The following is a 20,077-nucleotide window of genomic DNA, read 5'->3' as shown; positions in this document are numbered from 1 at the left end:
CACTTCTCACCTAATTTCTGAAACCCAAGAAAGATTAGGTTTAAAATACCTGATACTAAATTTGAAACAAACTACTTACCATTATACAGTAAAAAGATTTGTAAAATTATATCAGAATTTTATCTATTTAAATTCTAAATAGATTTTCTCTTCCTGGGAATCTTTTCTTCAAAATTTTTTTTTTCCTGCTAGTGACTCTAATTTTTATTCTAAGATCTCTATTCGTTCCTCTAGTTGCTTTTTCAAATCTAAGATCATATCTAGTGTAGCTTATAGAGACATTATTTGAGTCCTTTAATTTCTGCTAGTGAGAATCTGTCTTCTAGTTTGTAATCTTGGGTTCTTCCTTCATACTTTTGTTGTTTAACTAGGAAATCTATCAATCCTTGAAGGTTTTCTATAATCTTAGATCTGTTTTTAGACTGATCAAATCTGTTAACTATAGCTATCTTAAAGTTCTTAAGACTTATTTCTAAAGCATGTGAATCTGAGTTATCTCTTCTTTTATTATATCTTCTATTGTTTCCAGTTTTAGATCTATATAGTTTAGGGCTATTTGAGGTTTCTTTTATCTTGTTAACTACCTCTTTAAGTTCTAAAATCTGATGTTCTACAGACGAGATCTCTTTAGATATATCCTCCATGATCTATATAGTGTATGTTGGGACACGTGTGGTTAGAAGAAGAGGCAGAAGAAGCAACAGCAGGGAGATAGGATCGTTGTTGTTGTTGCCGCCGGTGATGGTTTCTGAGGACATTTCCCGGTTCCGCTACATGAATCTGACGGGCCACCCATTTGGGCTCCGCATCTCCAGCATAATCACAGTGTATCGACTGGGTTTGCCCAATATCTTCTCTAGAGAAATATTGGGAAAATAGAGTTAGAGGGAGAGAGTAAGAAAAAGGCAGATACGGTTAAGCATTTGAGAAAATTTTTGAGCATGTTTAGTTGATTTTGGGTTAAATTTGGCTGTGGGTAAATGGAGCTAACAAAGTGTTTGAGAAAAGTTTTAACCTTAGTTTGGTTTTGCTAACAATAATTAAGTTAATGGGAAGTGATGATGTGGAGTTGAATTTAAAATAATAGCCACATGGCATTTTCTTATTGGGTGTTGGGACCTGGGAGGACCACATCAAAGGTCCTCCAAGAGGTCCCAGTAATTTCTCCCTATCACGACAAGTGTGGAATTCGGCTTCGGTTCCCATTGATAGGCTGGTGCATAGGGACTAATGGAATATGCAGATTTTCTCTATTAGTTGTCTTTTCTATCAAATTTAGTGGCTATGATTTACGTGTTTTGTCGTATAGCTGATGTACCATGCAAACCAATTATTATAAACTCCACCCAAAAGTCTAAACTATATCTCACACAACAAAAATAAAGCTTTGTTTTGGTAACATTGAATATTACTTATTTTACTAAAAATTGAAAATAATATAATAAAATAATTTTTAAATGTGTAAATACTACTGTAAAACACAATTTTTTTTTAATAAAATACTTGTAGATTTCATAAATAGTACATAGAACCTAATAAAAAAAACATAATTTTGCTTTCTCTTCCTACACGGGACTCACAATACACGTGAAACACTCCTCTAAAAAAAAAAAAAAAAAATGTGAAATACAGATGCAATGCTTTTCAACACCATCCAATCGAAGGCTCAATTATTATAAACTCCCCCACTCAAAAGTTTAAACTATATCTCTCAGACACACACACAACAACAAAAAAGAAGAAGAAGAAGCTCTGTTTCAGTAACTCTAATGGCTTCAACCTTCACTGTATTTTTTTCACTTCTCTTCCTCCTCTCTATCCCAAGCATTCTCTCTCACCCCTTGGACCCTCTCACCCCCTTAGAAATAAAACAAGTAACCAAAATTATCAAAGGGTCTAGGGCGGTCTCGTTGGCAAACCTTACCTTTCAATATGTAGGCTTAGATGAGCCAAGCAAATCAACCATTCTTTCATGGCTTTCAAACCCCACCAAGGAACCCCCACCTCGTCAAGCTTTTGTTATTGCACGAGCTTATGAAAAATCCTACGAATTTGTCGTAAGTTTATCCAATGGTTCAATCATTTCGCAGCACATTTATAATGGCACTGGCTTACCTTTACTGAACCTTGAAGAACAGTCTGCTGCAAATGACTTAGCATTTAAATACCCACCATTTATCAAGTCCATCAAAAAGAGAGGGCTAGACATAAAGGATGTGGTTCCTTCAGTTTTCACGGTGGGATGGTATGGAGAGAAAAGCATGAGTGGGAGGGTTGTTAAGGTACTCTTTTTCTACAAAGGCGGCACGCCTAATGTTTGGGTTAGACCTATTGAGGGTATTGCTGTACTTGTGGACCTTGATAAGATGGTGATTGCGAAATACTCTGATAGTGAAGTGGTACCAATACCAAAAGCTGAGGGTACTGAATATCGAGGTTCAAAAATGAGGCCACCATTTGCAGCTGAAACAAAGCCTATCACTGTTGTCCAGCCTCATGGTCCCAGCTTCAAGATCAACGGTCACACCATAAGGTAAACAATGAGGCCACACAAATTGTATAACTTTTGTCAATCAGCTAAATTGTCGAAGTTTGGATTGAGTTATAATAAAAATAATTTCAGTGCTAATCTTATGTGAAAGAGTCGTTACACTAATAATAACCTGTCATCTTAATAAGTTATGAAAATTGTTGTGTATAATGTTGTGAGCCAAATAAAGAATAAAACATTTTAATTGTTGTTTATTAATTAAAACTAAGCGTTTCAAAATATATTTTTTTGAATATTGGGTTTCAGTTTTTATAAAACATGATCCTCTTTATTTCAAATGGAATGAAGAATATCAATTACATAGTTTAAGAATCTAATTATGTTCTAAATCTAATAGTGTACGGTGTGTCAAGTTATTCAAAATTTTATATAATGTGGCACTGTATACATATTTGATGTTGCAATATTTAGTCTAAATCATAAAATGCATCCTTTTAAATGGAAATGATTTTAATATAGTTTTTATGTGGTATACACAGTTGGGCAGACTGGAATTTACACCTTGCCTTTGATGTCCGAGCTGGTCTTGTTATATCTCTAGCCACAATTTTTGATTCCATTGAAGATAAACATCGCCAAGTCTTATATAAAGGCCATGTTTCTGAGCTATTTGTGCCCTACATGGATCCCACAGAGGAATGGTACTACAGAACATTTTTGGATGCTGGAGAATTTGGGCTTGGGTTGAGTGCTATATCTCTTCAACAACATACAGATTGCCCAGCCAATGCAATTTTCATGGATGGGTACCATGCCAATCAGGATGGAGAGCCAGTAAAACTTTCAAATGCGTTTTGTGTATTTGAGCGATATGCAGGCGATATAGCTTGGCGTCACACAGAGAGTGCGATTTCAGGGGAAGTGGTATGTGATTTTCAAACCTCCAAAGTCTAAACCCTTCCTTCCTTCCCAAACCCCCCCCCCCCCCCCCCCCACCTCTTTTTTATGTGACAATATTGTGAATACTAAAAAGAATGGGTTATGAACAATAAAAAAATTTATCAAATTTACCTCAAGCATTCAATCATACAACACCCTCATTAGTTTCACAACCAATCCATCATTCTCATGATCACATTAAGTTTCCACAGCAAAAACCCAAACCTTTAAGCTCGAGGCAGAGTACATTGCTAACAAAATTGACTAATTTAGTGACTTGAACTAAAATATTGTGATTTGAACCGACCAAGACTCCCTATCTCCCAATCCATTCTACCTCTTTGATTGCAAAAAAGTCATATTCTCTTAAATTACTAGCTCTTCCATTGCTAAGAAATTGACTAATTTAGTGACTTGAACTAAAATATTGTGATTTGAACCGACCAAGACTCCCTATCTCCCAATCCATTCTACCTCTTTGATTGCAAAAAAGTCATATTCTCTTAAATTACTAGCTCTTCCATTGCTAAGAAATTGACTAATTTAGTGACTTGATCTAAAATATTGTGATTTGAACCTACCAAGACTCCCAATCTCCCAATCCATCCTACCTCTTTGATTGCAAACAAGTCATATTCTCTTAAATCACTTGCTCTTCCATTGTATAATATAGGAGAGAGAGAGAGAGAGAGAGAGAGAGAGAGAGAGAGAGAGAGAGAGAGAGAGAGAGAGAGAGAGAGAGAGAGAGAGTACAATAATAGAAGAGGGTACTTGGAGCTGGGGTGGATGAAGTGAGACAAAAAAGAATCCGTTTAGATAGGGTTGGCTTAATATATTTTGGAGCATAAGGCGACAATTTTAAGAGAAGTATTTTTATATCTAAATATTAATTAAATAATACTTATTTAAATTTTAATATAATTTTTAATTTAAAATCTAATTTTCTTTTTGATTTACAAATTTACTGATTAAGTTTTTATATTCAAACTCTACTAATATATATTTTTAAATTAATCGATAATTTAGCTAATCCACATAATATGTTTTTTTAATATGGTCTAGGATCTTATCAATATACATGAAAAACTTATTTTTAAAGATGCAATTGTGACATGCATATATTGTTAGAACATTAAATCTAATTTATTAAAACATAGCTTCACTTAACCTTTATTAGAATCTGCATCAATTTCAGCCTTAACAAGTAAAGATGGATTATCTAAAAAACAAATTAATACAAAAATGTTTCACTTCAATTGTATATAAATCATAAAATACAAAGAATAGAGAAAACTGATTTACCTTAAATATAACTTTTGATCGATGATAAATTAGAAGTAAAGGGACAAAGAGTAGATTTGTCAAGAGATACTTTCAGAGAAAAAGAGCAAAAGAGTAGATTTGTCAAGAGATACTTTCAGAGAAAAAGAGAAGAAAGGATAATATGGGGTTTTTCCAGTTTTTTTAAGACCACTTTTTCAAAAAAATTATAAAAAATCTCTCTCTCTCTCTCTCTCTCTCTCTCTCTCTCTCTCTCTCTATATATATATATATATATATATACGAAACATATTTCAATTATCTGAGTTGCCATAATATAAAAAATTATGATATTTAGAATTATGAGGCCCTTTCACATTTGGGGACTTAAGGCAATTGTTTCACTTGCTTATATAGTTGAGCTATCACTAGGTTTAGGGAGAAGAAAAAGGTAAAGAGTGGTTCCAATTGTAAATGAAGAAGAAAAAATGAAATGAAATAGAGTCATTAGCAATTAATGGCAGAGCCAAGATTCAAGCCAAAAAAGACAATTATTATTATTATTATGTGCTAAAATATACAACAAACAAAAGTATATACACATGGGTGTCGACAGGGGGGCTAGAAATCAAGCAGAATAGAGCAAAGAAGAGAAATAGGGTTATGAATGTCAAAGCTAGGATTTCTGTTTTTTTTTTTTTATAAATATATATATATATATATATATATATAGTTTAAAATCGGTTAAATTTGTAACCCACAATGACACAAAAATAAAAGTGTAGATGTGTGTGAGAGCATATGGTACGTGAGCACATATACATGCAATATAACACAATAAATTCAACAATAAATATATAAATTGCTAGGAAATTAAATTAAACTATTTACAAACAAAATTTCACAAAAAATAATTGCATTAAAAAACCATTTTTTAAGGGAGTAGCAATGCTTTTTGGTTATATATATATATATATATATATATATATGATTGAAAGTACGGCTCCTTAATTACCTTTCAGTTTCATTTTACCCTTACTTGCCTTTGTTTTGAATGTTAAAGTAAGAAAATTATATAAGATTTTTACTAAGTATATTTCCTGAAAAGTGTTTGAAACATAAAAGAGATTATAATAAAAAAACATTTCTGTGAAATATATCAGCAAAAAAATACATATAAGAGAATCCACTATATCCATAAAATAAAATAAAATAAAGAAGAAGAAGAAATAAAAACATTTATGATAACAAATTTTTTGTTCAAATGTTTTTCAAAATTTAGAATTGTGTATATATGTGTGTGCACGCACACACACGTGTGTATTCAAAAATTTGATTTGGCCTCCCAAAATGACCTTCCAAAGAAAAATGAACAAATATTAGCTAACTGAATTAGTATCCCTAAAAAATACAATTGGCTAAGATTGTCCAAAAAAGAAGAATTTTTTTCAAACAAAAAAAATCTATTTTTTTTAATTAGTTGTTCATTTTGTCAGTCATTTTCTTTATGTAGAAAAGGATCATAAATGTTTTTATTTATTAGAAAAATCAATATTTAAAAAAATCAATATATATATATTTTTTGATGATTTTTTTTTTGAAGCTGATTTTTTTTTTAATGATTTTATATACATAATATATCAGACTTATAGGTAACTCTAATATTAGAAAACTAATAATCTCTCTCTCTCTCTCTCTCTCTCACATAATTTTGTATGCATATGTTTTGAGTTTAACTGACCAGTTTATCAATCTCAAATTTGGCCTTCCAAGCAAAATTTCTAACTTCATCTTTGGTCACAACTCACAAGGATTTGAACCCCTCTTCTTTTTATTATTATTGTTATTATTATTATTTTTAATTACAAATTTGCCACATTGTTTGCATTTTTGATTGTTAACAATTGAAAACACAATTTTTTTCCTACATTTTTTCCATTTGCACAAGGATTTTTTTAGTCATAATTTAAAATTAAAAATAGAAAACACCCAACCAAAAAATATTTCTAAGTAATTGTAACAGACTGTTTTATATTTTCTGTTTTTGAAAAAAAAAAAAAAGTTTTATCAAATGCAACCAATCAGGCTCATTAATCATTTATAAATGACATTTTTCGTTAGTTGGAATTATTTGTTTTCACTAGTTGCATATACATCTGATTTTTGTTGTTTGATTTTTGATTTATTATTATTATTATTATTTTTTTGTGGCTTCACAGATAACAGAGGTTAGACCTGGGGTGAGCCTAGTTGTTAGGACGGTTTCGACCATTGGCAACTATGACTATATCATGGACTGGGAGTTCAAGAAAAGCGGCAGTATTAAATTTGGGGTATGGAAATTAAATAACCAAACCATCTTTTTATAATATTATCCTTATTTTTTTTTTAATATTAAATTTATCGTTATTGTTTCAGTTGGTTTCATTCGAAATTGCAATGATCCATTTCATAGTTATAATATTATTTTTGAAATCTAACTGTGTATAGAGTGCTATGTCATTTAAATATGTCTCTAGATATACCTTTCAAAATGCTTTATTTCAATGGAGATATCATTTTCGATCAAGTGGTACCTAAAAAGTCTTTATGAGGCTGTTAATCATTATTACTAACAACTATATATGTCGTATGCACTCTATTTAATTAGGTGGGTTTATCGGGTATTTTGGAAGCAAAAGCTTCAACATACACTCACAAAAAACAAGTCAAGGAAGACAACTATGGTACATTGGTAACGAAAAACACTATTGCAATAAACCATGACCACTACATCACCTCTTATCTTGATCTTGACATTGATGGTGAAAAGAATTCATTTGTCAAAGGCAAGATGAAAACAATGAGAACAAATGGTAGCACACCTAGAAAGAGTTACTGGAACATGATTCGAGAGCTAGTAAAAACTGAATTAGATGCAAGAATTTGGACTGACAAACCAATTGAATTGTTGATAGTGAACCCTAATAAGTTTACTAAAATGGGAAATCAAGTTGGCTATCGATTGGTTCCTGGTTCGACTGCTAATCCACTTCTACTAGAGGATGATTACCCGCAGATCCGTGGTGCATTTTCGAATTACAATGTATGGGTTACGCTGTATAATAGGTCAGAAAGATGGGCTGGTGGGTTATATGCTGATCGAAGCCATGGAGATCATACCTTATTTACTTGGACAAACAGGTAATATTGCATGGTTTTTATAATGGTAAAAATTCTCTCACACTCTTTTTTTACACATCCCTACGCACAATTTTCAGAACTGTGTGTGCTTGATATAAAAATTTTTGAAACGAGAAAAGGGTGATATTCATGATTGAAACGAGGAAAGTGGATGTGTATGAAAGATGTTAAATAAGTTTTGGGCAAATTATTGCCCTTTTTTTAAAGTCAAAATATAGTGTTGGTCTTAGGGGCACACCAAAATACCTAATACTGCTTTTTCCTTTTGTCTTTTTTGTTAATAAATATATTTTATACGTAAAACTTCATTAAAAAGAATGTATTTTTATTTATAAATTTTTTAATGTTTAAAAGTTATAAAGAAAAAATGATAAAATAAAATTAAAAAAAAAATTAATCGAAGAGAAAAATAGTTAAAAAATGTAAGGAGCTTAAATGTTTAATGTAATCAGCAAGAGTGTATTTTTCAAATTCGTTATGTATCAATTAATAATGAACTCCACAATTTGTCTTTGAGTTATATTATAAAATTTTTCCCGTACAATTGATCACCATATGATTTTAAAATGTTATAATATAATCATTTTATGAGTTAATTAAAAGCAGAAATAAGTTATACTTGAAATTTATGTAATTACTAGAAATTATTACATGAGAAATATAAGTGCCATAAGACTTATTCATATATATAACAAGGCCTTAATAAGTAAAGAAAATATAATAGACATGCTATCTTCTTACAAGTTTTTGAACATTAAGATACCACTTAGTATTAAAATGAGTAATATGTCTCATAAAAAAGAGATTAATATGCTATTGTCTAGTTCGATTTTAAGTATTATATATGTAATGCGTGTTCAAAATATGTCTATCTAAGTATTTTTCAAGCGTATTAAAACACATGTATATTGGTTATAAATTTGTTACTCTAAAGTTAAATCTTGACTCTGCCACTTGTAGATCCTCAAACTTTAGCGCAAGAGGGATTTAAATTATTCACTTAAATTTAAAGTATTCACTTAAGTTAAATCTTGACTCTGCCACTTTTAGTTTGTTAGGAACAAAAGGAGATCACTTTAAACTTACATGATCGTTTGGTTGCTAAAAAACTTAAAGTGATTGATTTTAGTTCTTAACAAACTTAAAAAGATCACTTTTAGTATTTATTGAGCAATGACATGATGGTCTCTAGATCAATTTGACCATGTCATCTAAGTGACAAAAAATAAACACCTCAAACTTTTAAGACTAAAATTGTGCTAAATTTTAAGGATAATAGCATATTTAACTCTTTTTTTATTAGGTACTGTATCCTTCTATTCTTTAGCTAAAACAACAAATTCACTTTGACTCAAAGAAATTATGTTGGTGGAAGATATATAAAAGAAAATTAAAAGAAGGAAAAAAGAAAGTCTTAGATAGTGAGGATGGGAATGGGTAGAGTTGGCATGACGTGTAAAAGCCATGCCTATGTTTATATTAATATTCAAAATAAATATATACTTATTCAGCAAAAAAAAATTATAATCAAATACTTGAAATTTGGGTGTGGGTGAAACTTCATTAAGCTAATTAGGTATTTAAAACATACATATTGACTTGAATTAATTGGGAGGTAATATAGAAGTAATTATTAGGAGTTCCCATAGTATGGTGATCGGGTGTTTACTCTCACATTCATGGTGGATTCCACTACTTAATTCATGGTGTGATTCATTATGAATTTAAGAGGAAATAGTATACTACGTTATCCTTTTCAAGGAGCAACCGGTAATTTTCTAATATTATCGTCAACCCTAATAACTAACTTGGAAGTTTTGTCACATGCAATTTCCTGTAATAAAGCAGGTAGCAACGAAGAAAATCAAACTGGTTGATTTGGTTCATTTTGCAGGAATAGGGATATTGACGACAAGGACATAGTGTTATGGCACACAATAGGCTTCCACCATAGCCCTTCCCAAGATGAATTTCCAGTGATGCCGACTTTGAATGGTGGGTTTGAGCTCCGTCCTTCAAACTTCTTTGAAAGCAACCCAATCTTGAATATAAGGCCTCCTAAGCCTGTGGACTTACCCAGATGCAATGCCACCACTCCTTAGAGGAGGAAAAAAAAATTGGAATAACTAGTATCTTCAGTAGAAGTTCTAGATAATTGTTATTTGTGTTATTAGATATTCTAAATAATTGTCAACTCTTTTGTTGTTTTTAGAATAAGAATTTGAAAAACTATTAGAACTTTTAAAATGGTGGAATTTAAATTTGTGGGAATTTCAATCTTATCAATTAAGCTTTTATTAATTTTATGGGTATATCTAAGAGTTAAGAATTTGAAGTATTGTTTCTCAAAAAAAGAAAAAAAAAATTGAAGTATTCAATTAGTTACAACAAGTATGGTAACAAGGATGATAATGCATTGGTGACATTGAAAATATGGTATCATGGTATTGGTGGTGGTGATATAGTGTAATCAGAGATAATAGTTTGTTGTTGGTGGTAGACGCAGTGATAATGGTAATAGTCTTAGCAATAATGTTGTTAGCATTATGTTATTATGTTTAATTTGGTGGTGTTGGTGGAGTTGATGGCAGCAATGGGTGACAAGCGGTGGTTATGGTGGTGGTGATAGCCACTTGTGTTAATTGGGCTCTCTCTCTCTCTCTCTCTCTCTCTCTCTCTCTCTCTCTCTCTCATTTTCTTCCTTTGAGACAATTTGATTTGGGTTTTCATGTGAGACTATTTGATTGGTAAAGAAAAAAAGTCTAAATAGAGTTATCAATCTTATTCTTTAATTCTTCTAAAAAAATTCTTATTCTTTAATTATATATACTTTCAATTTCAAAATATTCGAACTGAGCTAAGGGGCTTGTAGTTCAGTGGCAATTAGGCATTGTTAGTGCTCCTTTATGAGTAGAATTAGAGCTCAAATATCCATACTCCCATTATTGAAACTATTAAATTATCTTTTAAAAAAAAATGTAACCAAAATTAAATTGTGCTCTCTATCCCCCTTTTTTTATGATGCTCACAAAAAGGAGGAGTGATAGTGTAGAAACTTTTGTTAGGAGAACAGCATAATTCTTTGATGTATCTAACTTAAAGGTCCGTTTGATAAGGAGGATGGAAAAGTGGGAGGATAGAAAAAATTTTAGTTTCCTTCATCTATGTTTGGTTGGGAAGGTGAAAAAGTGAAGGGATATAATTTTTTTTTGTTTGGTTGAGAAGAAAAGTGAGAGAATAGAAAATGTAATCTATATAAATTAACTCAAATACCCTTATTAAAAAAATTATCTAGTTAAAAAAAACAAACAATAAAAAAAATCATACCTCTCAACAATTTTCTCTCCTTTTTTTTTTTTTTTATAAATTTTTTTAATTTTTTAATTTTTATTTTATCCTCTCTATTTCATCTCTAACCAAACACACCTAAAGGAAGCTAATTTGAGATTAGTTTGGGTTTTATTGACTTAGTTACTAATTGATGTGGCTATTATAAATTTGTTTATGTACTTTCGGTTTTTTAATCGTGTTTTTTATATCAATCATGGTTTAATGATTGTATTCTTCTTTGATATCCATGTTTGTTTACACAATACTCTGCTTATTGAATGTATGCTTGCAATTGTGCTATTTCCACATGACAAGCGTATTGTGTTTTGTTTCGTATTTCACGAAACATAGTTTTAGAGTTTATCGCGTCAGTCAACCTATTCCATCCATTGGCTTATTGGGGCCCATTGATTTTAAATTTTTAATAAGTGTTAGTGAGTCATTGATGTATTTGTAATTTTGAGTCATTTTTTGTAATTTCGGGATTTTATATTTGTGTTGGCTTTTGTCACGTATTGCCAAAGCAGGAAATTGTTTGATTAAATAGGTTGAGTATTAGGAAACCATGACAAAGTATAGTTTTGATGAGCTGTTTTGAGTATTTTCAATTTCAAGATGAAGATCCAAGATCAGCTCAATTAAAGAACGTGCCTAGAAGCTCGACACAGGTCAATTGATCAAGTTGTGATTTATCGAGAATACTAATTCCCTTTAAAATCTTTTTAAGTCAGCTAATTAGGAGGTTTTCAGGCCTAGTTGAAAAGCTATATAAAGCAAGGATGTCAATATCGTACCGGAGGCCGTACCGGTTTGGCCACCGGTACGATATATTTCGGATATCGGTTAATACCGGTGTACTATTTCAAGTTTACTGCTATTTTATATATTTAATATATGTATATATACACACACACACATACACACACAAAATCTCTATTTACCATAAAACAATACCTCAAAAATTCATGTTTACCATAAAACATTATTTCAATTAAGAACAAATGATTCATAGTTTTAAACTTTAACATCAACTAAAAAAAAAAAAAAATGGTGTTTCTTCGGTACAGCCAGATTTCGCCGGTATGGCCAGTATTTTTTCCGATACGAAACAGGGGGGTCGAGAATACCGGATTGCTGGTCGGTACAGTATATTCCGGCCGTATCGGCCGGTACGGTACGGAATGAATAACCTTGGTATAAAGGCACACTACTATTGTCGACTAAAGCAGAGGAGAGAAGGTTTTGTGCTGCACAAGTCTAAAACTTTGTTCTCTCATATTGCTTCATACTAGAGATATAGAAGGCATATCTGAAGGCGATATCTTAGAGATTGGGATTGCTTGTTGAAGCTGCAAAACATCCAAATTGTTGTTGTGAAGAAATTTTTGGGGAGTCCTCTAAGTCATCAGTTGTGTGTGTGTATTTAAAAAAAATATTATTTTGAGTTTAAATATAGGACTAATTACTTTTTGTTTTAGTTTTCCTGTGAATACCAATTTGCATTAGAGCAAAGATATAGGATATGAGACATAGTTTTAATTGATGCGAAAAAAAAAAAAAAGAAAAAAAAAAGAAAAGAAAAAAAAAGAGCTAAAACCAAAGCAATGAAAATCGTAGTTGCCCTAGAATTTTCTATATGTGCCATGTTTCAGTTGGTATTTGTGCTTTGGGCCAGTAAAAGGAGAAATTATATGGTCTTCATGGTGGATAAGTGACGTGGGTTACCATTCCATTAAAAGATTTTCACCTATTTAAAATTGCTAAGTTAGAAATTTTTTAAAATAGAAATTGATTACTAACTCAGCAATTTTAAATAAATGAGAGTTTTTTAATGGAATAGTGGACAAATGACGTGGTCTACCAGATGACTGTATAATTTCTCTAGTAAAAGAAAGAAAAAAAATAAAAGAGAACTCCTCAAACCTCATTGCACTCACCTTTAAGTTCTTCATTGGCATATTAGTTCTCTCCTTTTTCGTTGGCTTCTACCCAAAGCAATAGCTCTTCTTTGCAACTCTATGTTTTTCTTTCTTTTGGATCTTTTCGATTTCAGTTCTTTTATGGACACACACTTTGATACAACTTACACATTTGTTCATGTGTGATTGAATTACATCATTTAAACATACGTGTCCACCACTGATATATATTTAAAAGTAATTCAATCACTGCTTATAACATGTTTAAGTTGAATCACATGTGTGTGATCTAGACTTTTAATTTCTGTTTTTCTGGATGTTAGGTTCTAAAGTTTAGGATTTTATGTATTTAGAACTCTAATTTGTATTGTTGGCAAACCATGATCAAAACAATGTGTTTAGAAGTGTTTAAATCTAGCTCAAAGTTGTGCGTCTATGTAAAGTTGGAATCGAGTTAAAGCAGGAAAGGATTGTGCCTTTCGGCCTGGGTCGATCGATCGAAAGATAGGCTCGATTGATCGAAGCTCAAGCAGAATGTTTTTCTGCAGATTTTTCCAACTCAACCCTAAGTGTTTTAAAACATTTTTAGGGTTTCTTATTTGTCCTAAGTATAAAAGGCAAACCCTAGCCACGTTTTAGTGTTGCTCATATTTGCGGTTTGTGTAAATCTCTTGTGAGATCTAGAGGAGCTTTCCTTTACACAAACTTAGGGTTTTCAAGGAGAAGATTTATCTACGCCTTGATGATCAATTCAGTTGCTTCCATTTGAAGCTTAAAGAAAACACAAGCGGGTGTGCTTGTAGCTGGTGGTGAATCCAAGAAAGAAGGAGTCCGTGGATTCGGAGCTTGCACGTGGTCGTGTCAATAAGTTCTACTGGTTGGTAGCAATAAGAAGTCGAGCGTGGGGGCTTGTAGGTCTTATTGTATGAACTTCGATTCTTTCAAGATAGTGTATTCAAGTTTACCTTGAGGATAGCTATGTCAAATCCTCCCCAGGTTTTTATCGGTTTGGTTTCCTGGGTGATCATATCTTGTGTTATTTATTTTCCGCTGCTTTGCATGATTTGATCTTTTATATTGTGATAACCTATACTTATTTAATTGGATTAAGTAACAACTTGGCTAATTACCTAGGTTTAATCAATTGTTTAAGGGGTCTAAAAACTATCAAGTAGTATTAGAGTGGGTAACTCTTTTGTTGTTGATCCTTTAATCACTGAGCTGATCCTTAACCCCTGTTGTCATGGAACACAGACACTCTCTAGTTATTCCTCCTCACTTTGATGGGAATAATTATGCTTACTGGAAAGTAAGGATGAAAGCATTGCATATTCTATTTTCTTCAGAACAATTTCAGGATTTTTTGCATAATCTATTCTTACAAGGGGGCTGAGTGTAATATCTGTTGCTTTTTCTGTGATGTATGTCCATGGCTGTATTTCTGTTGCTGCATATTTTGTTTCTTGCAAAACAGGTTCTGGATTTTTTGCATAATCTGTGTTTACAGGGGTAATTGTAATATCTATTGCTGTTTCTGTGTTGTATGTCCATGGACTATTTCTGTTGTTGCATATTTTGTTTTTTGTAGATCTGGTTCAGGATTTTCTGCATAATCTGTGCTTATAGGGGGTAATTGTAATATCTGTTGTTGTTTCTACATTGAATGTCCATGGGCTGTATTTATTTTCCTCTACAAGAAAATGAAAGGTATGATAGCATAAATTTTCCTCTTTATTTCATTGTTTAATGAAATCTCTTTTCCATTTGCAATTGCTTTGATTTAGAACAACAATTTCCTTAACAACAACACAAATAAGACTATAGGTGCAAACATTTTATGGGAAAAGAAAATCTTTAAAAAAGAGATTTTAAGAACTTAACTGGAACTTAAAATAAATGGGTACATTCAAGGTTTTACTTTTAAGGTAGAAAACGTTAGAGGAACTGTTGTCAGGAGAAAGGAAGGAATTGAACAAATGGGAAGTAAAACCTAACTTCAAAACATAGATTTATGACAAAGAAAAAAAAATTCAAAAACAAAAACAAAAACAAAATGAAGATTATCAAATTAACACAGTCATAGACTATTATTTTCAAATTAATCATATGGGCCAACATCAAAATGAAGATTATCTTTTATGTGACTAAGTGGTGAAGGTGAGGGAAGAGTACCAAAAATTAAAATGAAAACTTACTAGGAAATGAAATAGGAGCCAGTTGGCGGCATTTAAGGGCCTTGACAACCCTTCTCTTTAACTTACAGTTTTTTTTTTTTTTTTTTTGCTAAAATTTAGTTGACTATAGATTTAATTTTTAATGCTTTTGCTAAATGTTTTCTAACTGCAGGTTTTTTTTTGATAGGATATAACTGCAGATTGGTCATGAATAAACGTGCCATTTTATTGGGTTTAGGCTGATATATAATCTGTTAGGAATTGACATAAACAAAGAAAAATCTGCCACCATCAGAGAGATAGGCTGTGTACCCATAACCGGTTAAGTTATTGTCAGGAATACACCCATGTACATACATTACAGAAACAACAACAAATATTACACTTAGCCACCTGTAAGCACAGATTATGCAGAAAATCCTGAACTTGTTTTGCAGAAGCAGAATATGCAGCAGCAGAAATATAGCCACATCACAGAAACAGAAACAGATACATAGTTTTTTTTTGGGTCTGAATAGATGCATTGTTTTTCTTTGTGTGGCGTTTCAAGTTTGTTTCACGTGTGTTTGTTTTTTAAGTGGGTATTTTTCCTACATGGCCCATAACTAAATCTAAATCTAAACCAATCCAACCAAGAAATTCAAACCTAAATCATATTCAATCCTTGGATTTAAAAACGGAAAAAAAAAATTAACTTTACCGATTATGGAGTAATGGGTATGCGGCCTCTCTCTCTGTGCCTTCCAAACTATATCCCTGCGTGCATGTGGTTCCGACCAAAAAAAAAAAAAAAAACGATTGAAAAAGAAGAAAGAAATATCTGCGTAACATTCAATCCTATAGTTTTATACAATTTGAAATGGTAATTGAATAGGAAAAAAAAGGGGGGAAAAATGCCTACCCTCTACAAAACCCATATATTTTTCCATAGGGATAAAAGTTTTGCTGTTGGTGATGAATCAACAGTAAAACCGGTTTTCCAAATCAAAACGCTAGGGGAAAAAAAAAAAAAAACGATGAACGGAGATATTAGAAAACAGGGGAAGGCTTAGTGATTTCTGTAATCCAAAATAGGAAAAGAAATAGAAAATTTGAGAAAACAAACATTTTCATGGAGAACCCAAAAGCCCGAAACATAAAGGAATCAAAACCAATCAAACAAAAAAGCTCAATAAAAAGTAATATTTTATACCCAAATCTAAAAAAATGGAGGAAACGGACTGGAGCCAGTTTCGATTATCTAATGGTGGTAGATATGTAGCCTGACAGTGTTGATGCCCATAGATTCTCTGTATCCAACATTTTTTTTTTTTTTTTTTTTTTTTAAAGTATTGCCAGCCTTTTAATTGTATTTTGGCCAGTTATTTTTTAAAGTGAAATGTGTCTGAATTTTAAATAGACACTTTTCTTATTTGTCAGCACCTCCATAATTGTAGGAATTCACTTTCTCTCAGATTCTGCTATTATATATACTAATTTTTTAACCCGCACTATGTGTGGGAACCTTTTTATTTACATTTATTAGAAAAGAATTTTTTTTAATAATATTTAAATACACTTTTACCATGTACTAAACACCCAACACATATCTTCATTTACAAATCTAATTACAAACACCATAGGCAGATATCAAAAACTAATTTAACCCAAATCTAATACAAATACTCAAAACAAAATTTATTTTAAACCCATTAAAACCAAATCTAACTCAAATATCTAAATCTAAAACAATCCAACCAAGTGCATTTGAAAATGCTAATTCAACATCAGCTCATCTCATATCTCAGTTGTTCTTTTTGTTCTTGCTCCCTTCCAATCGATCAAATATCGTTTCCCCTTTTTATTTTCCACCTATCATGTTCCTTTTGTGAGGAATAAATATAGACCTTTGTAGATTCCATTCAACCCCAACATTTATATACTGCACAAAGTAAATGTATCTTAGAAGCTTGATAAGAAACTAAAAAAAAAAAAAAAAAATCATAAATACATATAAACCACAAATTTTCTCATTAATTTTAGACACATATTCTCCATACTCTATCCATTCAATAGATGGTTATGTATGAGAAGACAATGAACTTAAGACACTCATTTATGTTTTTTGTAGGTATACTATCTATCAAATACAATGAAAGGGAAAGCAAAATTAAACAAAAAACCAGTTCTAGAGAACAAACAACATTTATTATTAAGCATATAACATGGGGAAAAAAAATTAATTATGGAAAAATATGTAAAATCCTTTAATTATAGGTATAGAATCAAAGAATTATAAATAATTTCTATTAGTATGGTACTACAATTTTCACTTATTGCTTAAACCTACTACTATCATAATCTAATAATATAAACATGATATGATAAAACTTCTAAGATAACTCTATAAAATAGCTAAACAAAATCATAATATCATAAAAATTTTAGTAATAAGTTAGTCTCATTCCTCTTCAAAGATTTTTCTTATTCAAAGTTAGGATTCTAATCACACAATTCAATCCATTATATAATTCAGTCTTCGATATATGTTGGTTCAACCTCACCCACATAAATAGATTTCCTTCTATACATGTGTATGCACCAACATGTAATTGTTGAAATAGTCAACCACCATAAACCAAAGTATGTCTCTCATCTTCACATTCGCTATAACCTTTCTATCATCCATATTTAACTAAAGAGAAAAATTACATTAAATGTCAATTTATAAATTAAAAAAATACGTATAGTATGAAAATCTATTGAAACATGGTTTAGTCAAAATTAAAACTATACATATGTATTTGTTTTGTAGGAAAAAATGCTAGAGACCACAAACCATATATATAAAACTCGGTTTGGACTTAAATTTAGTAGTTATAGAAATATGACTAATAGAAACTCAAATTTCGCAAAACTAAGACTATATGTAATCTTAGAGGCAGGCTGAATTATAAAACTATACAAACACAAATAAGCCAAATTTGCTACAAAGCATAGCCTAAAAAAGAAAAAGAAAAAAGAGAACTCTAACAATCTATTTGGCTGCTGGGAAAAGGTGGGAAAAAAAATTAATGAAATCATAACAATTTTACAGGTCAATTTGCTTTGAGAATAAAATAGCACTAATGTGTTAATCGTGTTTTAGAATGAAAAAAAAGTTCTTTTCTTCATATTAAAAATTTTGCAGTAATTTTTTCTGCTTAAGTATTAGATTTATTCATGTGTGCCGTGATTAATACATGTGATATATTGTTTTTTATTGAATTAGAACTTGATTCATAAAAGGCCATGATTATCTTATCTTTGTCATGGTGCTGCATGTCCATATCATTGACTTGGATAAACATATTAATATATATATATATATATATATATATACACACGAATGGATGGATTCCAAAAACGTTAATCAAAACAAATCCAAACTACTAATCAACCAAAACTAAGTCATTCTCCGCAAGTTATTTGTCTGCTAGTGATTTCAATCAACATTCCTATTTAATTGTTCCTATTCCCAGAACAAACTAATTGGAAAAAAAAAAAAAAAAATCAAATTGACAAATTGACAGTCAAAATCAAATTAAAAAAAAAAAATGAAACTTCTTCAATCTCCGACTCGCTGTTTTTCTGTCCTCTAAATGGTATCTAAGAGTGTAGTTTAAGGGGAAAAAGAAAAAAAGGAAGACAGATATTGAATCAAAATCAATTCAATTAAATACCCAAACCTAATACTAAATCCACTCAAACGTTTAAAGCAATATTAAAAAAAAAAAAACAATTACCGATAAAGGTTTCTGCTCTTTCTGAATAACAAACTCTTGTTCTATCTTATTTCTCTGTTTTTGCCCTCTCCAAACCTAAATCATATATAACCTCAAATTTCAAAAAATCAAATCAAAATCTAATGTAACCTAAATATCTAAATTAAAATCAATCCAACCAAATTTCTCAAAACTAATTCATATTTCATACCCATACCTAGATCTAAGAAAAAAAAAAAAAAACCTTACCGGTGGTAGTTCTCTCAACATCTGTCTTCTTCTCATCTTTGAATCGCAAGGTTTATTTTTTCCTCCTCTCTATCTTTGTATTGTAAGCATTGGTATTAAGAAAATCAAAAGGAAGCGAAAGGAGAGAGTATCCGAAAGAGGAGAAACAGAAGTTAGAGCATTTTAGGGTTTGCGTTTTTTTTTTTTTTTTTAATAGACGGCTTGGTGTTTTTATAGATACACGTTTGATGAAAGGGTGTCTTCTAAACGGACCATACGGTTTTTTAAATGGAAAACTATATACGTGGCACCATTTTAAGAGGGCATTTTTCCTAACGTGACAGCACCTCCTTAAAGGCTTCTGCTATTATATATAGTATTAGATTAGATTACATTAGATTAGAGATATATATATATATATATATATATAGATGTCTTTGTTAGGGATATTACATGAACTATGAATTCTTTTATATATATTGTATTTTTTTTTTTTTTGTAAAAAGTCATTGACTATATTGCATGGACACGAGTATGGGTACGGGTATGAATATAGGAGTACGGCAATTTTTGCAAACAAGGATACGACACGACGAAAATATGATAATTAATTAATTAATTAATATTTATATTTAGGCATATTTTTAAAAATATTTTTAGACTTCAAATATGTTTATGTCTAGAATTTAAATTTAATAAATAAAAAAATTGTAGCAGGACACACAAAAATAAAAAACACTAAACCCATAATAAACAAGTAAACATTATAAGGCAGAGGCAAATTTCAAGGGGAAAAAAAACACGTATAAA

The 20,077-nt window shown here is 30.9% G+C and overlaps 1 protein-coding gene and 1 long non-coding RNA gene across 2 annotated transcripts; one reads left to right on the top strand and one right to left on the bottom strand.

Moving 5' to 3' along the window:
- The first annotated feature begins 1,724 nt into the window (after positions 1–1,724).
- On the top strand, positions 1,725–9,997 carry LOC115993831 (primary amine oxidase 2-like). Its single transcript, XM_031117807.1, has 5 exons — positions 1,725–2,533; positions 3,031–3,415; positions 6,910–7,023; positions 7,341–7,873; positions 9,768–9,997. The coding sequence occupies exons 1-5, from the start codon at positions 1,770–1,772 to the stop codon at positions 9,973–9,975; spliced, it is 2,004 nt and encodes a 667-aa protein (XP_030973667.1). The 5' UTR covers positions 1,725–1,769; the 3' UTR covers positions 9,976–9,997.
- Positions 9,998–17,147: 7,150 nt separating this feature from the next.
- Positions 17,148–19,461, bottom strand: LOC115993834. The gene is made up of 2 exons (XR_004093087.1): positions 19,289–19,461; positions 17,148–17,217 (listed from the first exon to the last, which is right to left on the bottom strand). It is a non-coding gene; the product is annotated as an uncharacterized LOC115993834 (long non-coding RNA).
- Positions 19,462–20,077: the final 616 nt, after the last annotated feature.

The sequence above is a fragment of the Quercus lobata genome, chromosome 6 (assembly GCF_001633185.2).
Source record: "Quercus lobata isolate SW786 chromosome 6, ValleyOak3.0 Primary Assembly, whole genome shotgun sequence".
Lineage (NCBI taxonomy): Eukaryota > Viridiplantae > Streptophyta > Magnoliopsida > Fagales > Fagaceae > Quercus > Quercus lobata.
Note: the sequence above shows the minus strand (reverse complement) of the source record. Positions and strands in the feature narration are given on the sequence as shown.